The 12,903-nt window shown below is 36.3% G+C and overlaps 1 protein-coding gene across 3 annotated transcripts in view; it reads right to left on the reverse strand.

Moving 5' to 3' along the window:
• The window catches only part of LOC128010551 (FERM, ARHGEF and pleckstrin domain-containing protein 1-like), a 93,337-nt gene that overhangs the window by 72,712 nt on the left and 7,722 nt on the right, over positions 1–12,903 (reverse strand). For all 3 annotated transcript variants that reach the window (XM_052593041.1, XM_052593034.1, XM_052593028.1), the window contains exon 2: positions 7,170–7,358. In XM_052593041.1, coding sequence (XP_052449001.1) covers positions 7,170–7,343 — 174 coding nt within the window. In that variant the 5' untranslated portion in view covers positions 7,344–7,358. The remainder of the gene's footprint in view (positions 1–7,169; positions 7,359–12,903) is intronic.

Genomic DNA, 12,903 nt, shown 5'->3' on the forward strand with positions numbered 1-12,903 from the left:
ATCTAACATGAATTTGACAGTATTATTTATTTTCTTATGCAAAAAAGAACTTCAAATGCAGCCAAAAATCTAACACCGCAAACTAAAAAAGGTATTTAAGTTTTACAATATAACTGTATAAAAAAACTGCAACAAATAAGTCTAGGAATATAAAAAAAGATCTATTAATCAGATAATCTCTAACAAGTAAAAAACAAGTAAAAAACAAGCAACCATCTAGGCATAATTATTATTATTATAGAGATGTATTATTATTACTGTAGGCTACAACAGTAGCTTTATATATTGTCAATTTACTCATGTAAACCAAACATTTATTTTAATGGGCTGCCATGAAGATCTTTGAGTGTCTGTGTTTATGATATGACAGTATTCTCAAATGAAACGGTAAATTCTCATGAAGTGACGGTTTATGCGTTCGTGTCCTCATGACACACAGCAGAGACTACAAAACAGCGAGCTCTCGCGCATCTGTGCCAGTCACCCACAGAGATGTAGATTTTGCGGGAGTAATATTTAAATAGTATTTTGCAGTTTAATATTCACAGACACTAGTATATATTCGGCTACTGTCTGGAGCCCTGCGTTTTGACTTACACGGAACCGACTGAACGCAGTTGCCGGTACTGAATATACTCGAGAGTCTGTAACTACCGGTACTACAGAGACATACTGCTAACCACTGATCTATAATATAGTAGCGGCTTCACTGTCTTTTGGCAGTTTAGAATGTGATGAGTGATCCAGTCATATATAGATAAGGGCTGCTAACGCGTTTTCATTTCTTCTTCGCTGCTCTAAACAGGGGTTGCTTGTGGCAACACAGCACAACTTCCTGTGTTTTCAATGCATTTTGAGCAGCGAAGAAGAACCGTGCAGCGGTTAGGCAAAGCTTGCGGTCATAACTAGGTCTTTTTTAAGAAAATGGTATCGGATCGGTATATGGGTTCATGTACTCGCCGATGCCGATGCCAGAATTTGTTGTGGTATCGGAGATATTTCCGATACTAGTATCGGAATCGGAACAACTCTAGTTAATCTATTTCATTTCATGGTATAACTCCTGCTTAATTGTCTTATATAATTTGTTTAATTATTAGTTTATTCATTATTGCATTAGCACACATGGAGCTGCCAAAATATCTGTCTGATCTGTGCATATTCATCTAAAAAAAATACATAATTTAGTGTTTACTCACATTAGATTACTAAAATGCCCCATCAAATGTTAAAATACATTTATTGTGTGAATACAGGGTGAAGGTGATGCTTGATTTCTAGCTGTCCATTTGGAAACTCCCTCAGCGGCTCAATGGCATCTGTCAGCAGTGCTACCCAATCATCTGTGTGTGTGGTAGGGTGATGTTGACATGAGTCCACTGACACAGAATACCACTGTAGTAGCATCTCACGTCTGAATTATTCACACGGGCAAAGTACACCTGATGTTACACGGTCACGGTGACCGTCACATCCTGCTGGACAGGAACACATCCTGGCTATACTGAATCAAACAGGCTTTGAGTGTCAGTACACACACACAAATATCCATGTGTCCATCTTTTAATATTAAATAAAGTCTCAGATTTCAAAGTATGTCCATTGTATTGCAGTATTCAAACAATAAATGCCTTTTCTGCACTGGTCAATATGGACTGAAAGATGGATGTAGTGCGAGGCGCACGTTAACTAATCATCTCATCCACATTAATACCAGTTTTAGCACAAAAGATACATGAGTCATGACTAAACATCTGAAGGTAAGTTTAAAGAAAGAGTACAATTTTACAATCCGTATACTGTCTCTTGTAATCGCTCAATCAGTGTTTCAGCAGCGCAAAGAAATATATTCGATATATAAAATGTCTTACTGACGCCAAGATTTGTCATCATCATAGTGCCCTGCTCCAGCATTCAGGATATCCTGTCTGATGGGATCTCAATAAGGAAATCCCAATAGTCTTGGCTCAGTTTCTGTTTCCAAGTTCACATACAGATCAAAGAATTCACGCGGTCAACATTTTTCACTCATACAACATTACATTATAATTGTATTTTTATCTCTTTCACAATCCTTTAAAATTTTATAGAATTTTGTAAGACTTATAAATATAGTCTTTTTATTGAGCATCACTGAACAAGATATATAAAATGCCAAAAACAGCAGAGATTAAAGCACAAAAAAGTGCCTTGATCATGCATGCTATCAGCTATTTTCATAGATAATTATTTATAAGTATTCAGCATTTATTATATTTTAAGCCATCCGGTTGTGGAATAGCTCTCATTTAATTCTCTATTTTTGTGTTTGTCGGCAATAACACGTCTACAGTACAGCAGCTGCTTGTTGCTTAAACTGGCTTAATGAGGATGTGCAACGAAACTGCAGCTTTTACAGCAAGTTGATTCAGATACGAACACATTCAGTCTCCTTGGACGGCTAGTTTTGAGTTAGTTTAAAGTTAACCTGCTCTGTTTTGGTTGTTCATTAGTTGCACATGGGTTATGTGTAGTTTCATTGAGTATCGCTAACATTCCAAGCAGCGATCCAATAGTAAAGGAGTTTGCTTCTCCTATATAAGCATCAGTTTTGCATGAAGATTCCCAGTGTAGACTTATTGTGAGGATCCAACATGATGAGCCGTTAGAGGAAATGCAGCCGCCATAATCTAAGAGACTTTATTTGTTTTAAAGGTTTTTTTTTTTTTTTTTTCAGGCTCCTATGTTTAGGTTCAGTAATTTCCCTTTAATGGCAAATAAACTGTTAAGTTAATAAATGCCTTAAATGCACTTAGAGGTTATACAGATCACAAAGACTGATCCAGACCAGTTAGCACTAGCATATCTACTGAAGATAAGAATACAATCACACAGCAGAAGCTCTGGGTCCCCACAGGAAAGTTATTCCAGATAAAACAAATGCTTGCTTTTGTATACTTTCATCAAAATGGCATCACCCACAGTATAATTAAAGTTAATTAAGAGTCAGAGTCATTTACAATCAAAAAAATCAAACATGGCATAGTTTCAATATTTGCAATCATTTGATTTTAAATAATCATATTTTCGAAATCAATGTAATAAAAGCAAAAATTGTGCCACGTAATTTTGAAAATGAACATTGTTAAAATTTGACTAGCTGTGAAGCAAGTAAGATTCAATTAGTTGAATGAGATTGAAACAAACTGGATTTATTGATCATAAATGCATAAACCAGTTCACTGTGCATTTAAAACAAATAGATTTTGTTAATACCATTACATAAATCTCATTTTATTTGACTAGTTTCATTTATGTATGACTAACAAAGAGTTATAATTGTTAACTCAATTAAAAATAAAATATAAAAAAGGGCATATGGAAAATCTGATCAGTAAATTACAAAAACTATAAACGTAACTGATACATAAAATAACAAAAAGATTGCTGGAATAACCAACTTCTGGAACAATCAGTTGTAGACAAAAATCCATTCTGTACAGTAATTTACATGGGTCCGAACTGTTATTATTATTTAATCTTTTTTGTTCTTTGTAACACTATTATATTTAGAGGTTTATGTTTGTTTCATTCAGTATCCATTTTAAAAACCATTTGAATAATTAGTTAGTTATCGCCAGGTGCGGTCCAACCTAGTTATTATTTATTAGACAACTGCTATAAAAAACAACTGTTGAATTCATATTTTAATAAAAATAAATCAACCTCAATGTTCTTGAAAAAAGAAACCCATCACCAATTCCACAAAGCCACAAGCTTATGATGCATATTTATGATTCTATACCTCTGGCCTTTGGGGGACAGCTAGTGTTTTATCCAATTTTTATCCACTTTATTATGAATTCTTCCCCAAAGAGGATCTGCGCTGCAGCAGGTGAAGCTGTCAGATTCACTTTAGAGATCTGGAGGAGAGCTCAGTGGCTTTTCAATGGCTCAGTAGGAAAGCAGCTGGTCCAGGAGAGACGCATTCTTCCCTCGGACTGGCTATGAACACAGACCACCCTAATAGGCTTTTCAACGGCTGACGGTTTAGATATCTGTATCTATTGAGCAGGAACATTCACATTATATTCACATTTCATTGAACTATAATTCTGCAATTTATGAAGAAAAACTTTTGTGAGTGGTTGCTATGTAGTTGCTAGGGCATTAATGATGTCTTAGAGGATCAGTGAGGTCTTTAGCATGTTACTGGTTGCTAAGGTGTTCTGGATGATTACTAGGACGTAAAACCCATCCTAGGTCCTTAGGAATGGCTCGGCTACCACCTTCGTGTGCATGTGATTTTTTGGCACACCACATGAAAAACGGAATTCCATTCACTATTCACAGAGCTATAACAAGGGCCTTTCGCACCGCACAAACCTTTTCACAGTACCAGAACCAATTGTGGAACTACCCACTTTTGGGCATTTTCGCATCGCATGATCTGGGTGCGATTTTAGTACTGGACTGTCTTTTTCAAGAACCAAATTAGCTCCTACTCCGGAGCAGGGTCTAACCAGCACAACTGGTACTAACCGTGACGAAAGTAGAAACTGACTGGCCAAACGTGTTCAAAAACGCGATTACTGTAAACATTGTGTCAACTTATTCTGCAAGTATGATGAACAGCGATAAATATACGGACGCTGAAGTTCAGGCAAGTGTAGCAAATGTAGCACTGCCAGTTGTCATTGATTCGTAACCCTCCTTTCCGTTCTTTCAATCGCTTTACGTATACATCGACATTCCATGTCCATTATTGTGAAACCCACGAGACACAACAAAAACAAAGCTCCGATCACAGCGTCCTCCATCCTCCTGTTTTTAACATTGTTCTTCTGTTAACGTTGTTGAACACAGCGCACAAATGACATCGCTGTCGAGTGTCGACTGGCTTACGTCACGTCCTAGTATATAATGTTATAATGTTAATAAAAAAAAAAAAAAAAAAAAAAACGATATTATGATATATCACGGTATATTTAAAGGCGATTATCGATAAGATATTTTTAACATATTGCCCAGCCCTACAGCGGAGCCAAAGCTTCCCCAAAAGTCTGAGGTGAAAAATGAAGGATTGACAATTTAAATGTTAATAAAATTCACAATTCATGTCTATGTGTTTTATTCGTTAAATTATATAATTTTGCTGTATGTGTGTCGTTTTCTTTGTGAATGCAACCCTTTAAATTATACTGGGAAATAGTTCACGCAAAATTGTCCCAGTACTTTAGTACTGTACATTTAGTTCTGGAAATAAAACGGTGTGAAAGGCCCTAATGTTTATCAAGAGGTTTACTCACCAGTGGCGGCTCGTCTGGGAGGCAGAGGAGTAGGGTTGGGCGATATGATTATCATATATCGACGATGTCTCACAAGTATCGCGATGTCGATGTTATCAATCAGTTAACACTGGACTGAGCTCTCTTTCTCACATTCTTACATATTTGACTGGACAAATACACATCCCATAAACATAATCTATTAAGTGAACGTAAAGGTTGAGAAAGAAAACAAGGGTGTACTGGATCCACGCATTGACGGCAGCTGCCTACCAGTCATTATAATGTTAATAAAAAAATAAATTAAAAAAACGATATTATGATATATCACGGTATATTTAAAGGCGATTATCGATAAGATATTTTTAACATATTGCCCAGCCCTACAGCGGAGCCAAAGCTTCCCCAAAAGTCTGAGGTGAAAAATGAAGGATTGACAATTTAAATGTTAATAAAATTCACAATTCATGTCTATGTGTTTTATTCGTTAAATTATATAATTTTGCTGTATGTGTGTCGTTTTCTTTAAGTTGTCTGACTAAAAGCAACCAAAAAGCCATTTTAAAGTGGTTAAGCAAATAATAATAGTCGGCAGGGATGCCAAGATCAATACAATTAATGTGCCTCCTCTATTTTAAAACCCATGAGCCGTCACTGTTAATGACTGATGCAGATCTTAAAATGATCATTATATTAGTCTATCACGATTTAATTTTCTTAATATAATATAAAAAAAATGCTGACTGAATTACAGGCTACAATCTGCAATCCTTAAAAATGACTTAAGCAATCGACTGATTTGAACAACCAGCTGAAAACATTAAGCCAAGTAAACCAAACAAATCCAGAAGAACTGTAAAAGCACTGCCCACTGAAAACAAATGAAATGAAACCATGGGTGATCCGTTTCTCCACAACTCATGTGTCACGTCTTGATAGACTGATTGTGGATCGCCTCAGGAGACCAAAAATCAATTTAAGCGAGACTGACAGTGTTTACAGGCCCACCTCGAGGTGTTTCTCAAAGCCAACATCCACAGAACAAGAGCTCAGCACTTTTATAGGCCTTATCTTGATATTAAATCACCGACAGGAGTCTGACTGTCAACAAACGGCCCTCAGGGCACCATGGAGAGCAGGGTGTGCCTCCAACCGCCCATATACATTTCACAAACCAAAGAAACAAAGAGTCAGGTAACAGAATGAGATCTCGTCCATTTGCCGCTGCTTTTCCTACAGCTCGGGTTATATTTACCTGGTAGATGCAAACAGGCAGGGATTCTGAGAAATTTCTTCTTTTTCACTTACCCAACATGTCTGAGGAGCTTATGGCTCCCTTAGTGGCGATCAATGAGGGCATTTTCTCATTAGTGAAAAAGACCGAGCTTTTCAATATCTTTAGCATTCCCCAGCGAGCTTAAGTGACGAAACAGGAGGGCAAGTGAACACAAAAGAGACTAAACTTGAGGTGGAAAGCAGCAGACGCACTTGCTGGCCTGCTGAGCTACACAGCAAGATCAAAACACTTATGAAACGCAGGGTTTTACCACATAATTAAACCTGAGCTATGTTCGAAATGTAAAATTAGTAAAAAAAGATGTTTGCAAAAAATAATATAAATTAGTATGCATTATGCAATTTGCAAATTCAAACAATAGTATACAACACTGTTGCTACATGACCTTAATTACAGTGTCCACTGCTAATGCAAATAAAATTAAATTAATAATGCAGATGAAATGGAATCAAATCCAATAAAACTAAATACAATGCAATGTAATGAAATGCAATACATTTAAAAAATGCAATGCAATTAAATGCATCAAAATGCAATGAAATGAAAAGCTATTCAATGCAATAAAATTAAATTAAATAAACATTAGAAAGCAAACAGTGACTTACCGAGACCTCAAAGACTTCCTGAGTGCCATCCAACATATGGACCCGGACGGCGACCTGTCGGCCGGGGGGCATGGTGGGAGGCCGCTGGCCGGGCTCCAGCGTGCTGATGCCCATGCTTTCGGGGGCCCCCAGCCTCTGTCCTGCCACCGAGGGCCGCTCCTCTGGCTCCACCATACTGCTCAAACACACCTAACAACAAAAAACATTTAAATGTTTATATGAGGGCCAAATATTTTGCAAACACTTGAAATGGAATAATTCACCCCTAAACACATTGTGGCTGACTCCATACCATGGTATAACTACAGTACTTTTCTTTTAAGCTGGTCTAGTGATCGCACTAAATCGCAAACATAGTTTTCCTTTTTTGCAGCTGGAATTTCAACGTCACACGCTGCCCTGGAAAATGCCAAGGAGCACACAGTGATTTATGATTCCTGCAGTCAACAACTTGTGCAGCTATAGCAGTTTCTCACACACGTCTTGATTTTAACTCGTGTTCCACCTGACTGCTAAATATCCCAATAAACACAGCTGTTAGTTATGACACTTAAAAAAAAAAAAAAAAACAACAATGGGGGAAAAAAAGTGCACCATACAAATGAGCCTGGCAGCAACAGTTCAGGTAAATGTGTTTCACAGACATACTTTTAATTTTAATCTCATCTGAATCAGTTTTCCTCGTTCAACCTAGCTAAAAAAAGAAAAGCTCTGAGAAATCAAACTCTGTCCAAATGCAATGTAATAATAACATAAAAAACATGAAATTCAAAGCAATGCAACAAAATGTAGCTCAGTGTAAAGAAATAAAATGTAATGCAATTCAATTGGATGTAATTCAATGTCACAAAGTGCATGCAATTCAATTTAATGCAGTGCAATTGTATAATGTTGTTTGAATATGTTTGCATTTCTACAATTTCACAACATATTTGAACTGCTTCTTACGTTTATATTTTCACTAAATATGAAGGATGCACTAACCCTTTAGAATGCAATTGTAGCCATAAATCATTAGGAAGGGTTTACAGGCATTAAATCCAGGGATTTCTAACCCTAAAGAACCAGATCGCACACTGTACCTCGAAAATGATGACTGGATTATAAGCTTGCGTGGTTGAAGAAAAAAAACAACAACCTTTTTAACCTTTAACTTTTGAAGCACATTATGAAACTGACACATTCATTAAAGATGTCAAAATTCCTTCAACTAACATACTAAAAAACACCTTTTACTACTGGAGCTGTGCACATACTAACCCATCTTTCTAAGGAAGTGAGACTTAATGAAATGCTGATTTGCCCACTTACATCTAAACAGTCTTACAGACATCCTCCAAAATATTCAGAGCCTTTTAAGATGCAGTCAGGGAAGGAAAAATGCATCATGTCTTGAATGTTTGAAGGATCTAAATTATACAGAACGCTTCGGAATTATAGTCGTCTGTAAAGTAAACAGCACAAAATAAGTCCCACTTCTATTTGGAGCAAGCAGAGCTCATACACATACACACTTCACAAGAACTCACAGCTGGATTCGAATAAGTTTGCAAGGATTGAGAAATTAAATGTTCTTTAGTCATTCAAAGATTTGTTTAAATTATATAAATGCTTATTTGCTTCATTCTGATGGCAAACGAGAAAGTTTTATCATGTTTGCCTTTCTATTACTAACATTAAAAAAAGCAATCATCATAATACTTTTTATATACATTAATTGCTTTGTTTATATCATTCTATTTGATTATTAGACAGAACTGTTAATGACGACAGCAAGCAAGAGGGAGAATGGGAGCACTGTGTGTTCAGGCACTGCTGCCGTTCTCAGCGCAGTCAAAAATAAAAGTCCTCGAACACATCGGCCAAGCAGAAAAACCTATCGGCCTATGCCGATATTTGAAAAATGCTAAATATCGGCAGATATATCGGCCTTGGCGATTTTATCAGTCGACCACTAATATATATATATACATATATATTTATTAAAAAAAAGTTTTTTATATAAAATTATACAGTTGATAAATAACTGAAAATGTTTTATTTTTTCATTTATTTATTTTTTTTAAATACGAATTGATTAACTGAACAAACAAACAACAGATTAATCAGCAATTAAAATAGTGGTTCATGTTCATGCCCAGAGTCTAGATCACTCCGCCTGTCCGTTTTCACTCCTTTTAACTTGTTTTTATTGGCAAAATCACAAAGCAAGCAAGCAGCTGGCTATATTGTGTCTAAAATGTCAGTTACTTGATATAACCATCTTGTTTATTGAACTACTGTGTACAAAAACAATACTGCTGTTTATTCAGTGTGACAAGCCTTACGCTTGGGTGATAAATATCATGTATTTACCAGCCTGGTCTCTAGATATCGAACAATGAAAAAAACCCTCAAACAAAAGATTAAAACACATGTAGCTGCATGGAATGAAGTTACTATGGGAATCACAGATGGAAAATGGGCCAAACTTCACCACTGAACCTGTTGATATTGGAGGAAACACACATACACACACACACACACACACAATTCACTAGATAATCAAATGTAAAATAGGGTGCATTTATGTAAAAGAGAGATCAATTATCTGCTTGTAGCACTGAAAACCTTCTATGACGGTTTAAAGTGGTTTCCATGGAGAGAAAATGTTCAATTCTTCAATAGGAACCTAAATCATTACAAATATGTACAGAGGTGTTTCGCGGTATTTACTCAACACAAACACTGTCACAAGGATGTACATACAGGAAACAAACATGATGTGAAAACAACACTGCAGCACAAAGTAACGGACTGTGATTTCATTCTGCACACAGAACCTACAAATGAAATACCAGACACATAGAAAAACAATGATATAGCATTTACTTGCAAGAACATTTCACAAATAATTACAAAGAGTCCGCACGTTATATTGAAATTAAATTGAAATATTGAAGTAGATAGACTACAGTAATCTTTGTAGCAAAGCAAAATGCAATGCAATGCAATAAAGTAAAATAAAATAATGCAAAGCAGTAAAATGAAATGCAATGCAATAAAATAAATAAAAAAACAAGTCTGTTACAAAACAAACACACTAAAATAGTTGTATTTATTCAAAATATTAATTACAAATAAACCATACAAAACATAGAATTAAGTAGAAAAACTGAAACCAAATCAAATATGCTCCAATAATCATTTTCATATTTACATTATTATTTTATTTGTTTATTTATTTATTTATTTTTGCAGTGTAACTAAGCCCCTATAAAAAAAAATGACAAAGACTGCCTGAACTTACTAACACTCAGTGATTCAATTACTTGAAGAACACTAAACAGGAGCAATGATAAACAAACACATTCCAGCACTGATTGAGTCTTAGATTACATTCAAAGATCCTCTCAAATTATCCTCTTAGATCCAGACGCTGAGCTCTCATCTGATTCCCAAAGAATCACATTCCTCACCCGGCCAGATGTGTGATAGAGAGACGAGTCTCAGCAGGTTAAAAAGCATGAGGGGTTTTCTGCATCTACACCGTTGGAAAACCCCTCCAACTCAACCTTCACTAACCACCCCATCCCAAAGACCACCCATTACTGATCCTGTTGAGTTTGGGGAGTCTATCCTGTGGCATTATGATAACAGCAGATCCAGTGGATGAGATGTTAATGGAGTTAGAGCTAATCAATAGAGCTTAGCAGACGTTTACAAAGCTTTGTTCAAGGGAACGCAAGATGTTCACTGTACACACCGATTATCATCCCTGTTTTGATGTCAGCAAATCGGTTTGAGCGAATGCAGACAACGTGATGAATATTCATGAATCCAGCAACCCTTAGTATGTTTTAGTAGAAAGCGTAGTATTATACATATACATATATATATATATATATATATATATATATATATATATATATATATATATATATATATGTAACAACAATGAGTTTTACATAGTAATTAACTCAAATGATATATAGGGAATTTGAATAATTAATCAAGAATTTGATTAATATATATCTCAGATGACAGTTACATTTAATTTTATTGATTATGAAAAATAGCTCAATTGCCAATACCAATACTAATCACAGGGCACTGTAATTTACTCATTAATATGTCAATATTACATTCTTCATATCAATTATTGTGATCTCTTACTGTAAATTACTGCAGATCAAACCGTGGTGTGTCCAGCACACCACTGTAGACCTATCAATTTTCAATAAAGTTATCACGCCTTATAATTCAAGGAAAAGTATTCTCTGGCCATGAAAATATTATCCTATCCTTATGATAAATTTAGTTTCTAAATTTAGAGCTTGTAGCTAAAGATCAGAACATTTCAGTGACTCGTAATGTGAGTGGGGTGGAGTCCAGGCCAATCATTTTATATATGGGTTTTTAATAATTCAACTAGTAATACATCAAACTACAAATCACACAGAGTAAATATGCGTACGAAAATACAGACAATAAACATTTACAAGACATAACGGAATCCAAATAAAAGAGAGAGAGAGAGAGAGAGAGAGAGAGAGAGAGCGAGAGAGAGAGAGAGAGAGAGAAGTGTAGAAAGCGAGAGAGATCACAGAATGAGCTCAGGTATGAAAATCAGTCAGTAAACCTTAGTGGAACCAACAACGAATCAAATAATAGCAACACTTTAAAGCAGCATTTAAATCTCCATAGAAAACGATACTTGCATGGCCCAGTGGGTGAGCGTGGTACCGGCGACGCACGTGTGATGTCACGTGGTCCTTTGAAAACTGCGCACGTGGGCCGGAGGCCGTGTGACGCGCGTGCAAGCTGCGCTGGATCTTGGCGTGAGCGTGGAGTCACGTGTTCCTTTGTTGCAAAGAGGTGTTCGTTCATCTTCGCGCGGTATTTGAAAGGTTCAACAAACAATGTTCCAGAATTCGTCTTCATTGTGTGGAGAGGCGAATAGTTGAATAAACTTAGTAAAGAAAAGAAGACAAAACAACGAAAATGAAAGTTTCCAAATGAGCCATGAAAATGGCTTTCCTCTCCTCAGTCCGTGTGCTGAGGGGGGAGGAGAACCAAGCGCGGCCTGAGGCCGCGCGGAGCGACGTGTCCGAGAACGGAGAACGGGAAGAAGAGCAGAAGAGCGCAAGAAGAGAGGGTGGACCTTGTTTGGTCAATTCTTATAGCTTGAAATAGTTCACGCCCATTTTCGAGGGAGCATCCAATGAATGTCCGCGATCTGAAGCGGAGGGAAAGTTCCTTTGTCTCGGTTGAGACAACCCCCTGATGATTTAGGGCCTGTCCGATTTCATCAGGAATATTAAAGCAAGTTCATTATTCCAGATTAAATACATTTTTCATTACTTTGCTCTAGATAAATGGGTCTGTCAAAGCATGACGATTAGAACAAGACTAGACATAATATATATATGACCAAAGATCTAATTTTTAGATCGAATTACACATTTAAAGATTTGTTTAACACATGATAACACTGCAGATGTTGGGAAACATCTAAATGTACCAAAAGGGAATACGTAATACATTTATAAAACATGAAAACAGAAAGTTAATGAATACATTCCATAGAATGCATTGTTCAAAAGAAGCCAGTGACTTGGCTTCTCTCCTGTCCTGTGTGGTCGTAAAATTTTACGAGCTACCAAGGAGTGTGGGGGTTGCAGAACATTTCCTTTTGAGAAAGTTAAAGTGAGGAGAGACATTTCCTAAAGTATGAGCTTGCAACTTATACTCT

This window comes from Carassius gibelio, chromosome A1, assembly GCF_023724105.1.
Source record: "Carassius gibelio isolate Cgi1373 ecotype wild population from Czech Republic chromosome A1, carGib1.2-hapl.c, whole genome shotgun sequence".
NCBI lineage: Eukaryota > Metazoa > Chordata > Actinopteri > Cypriniformes > Cyprinidae > Carassius > Carassius gibelio.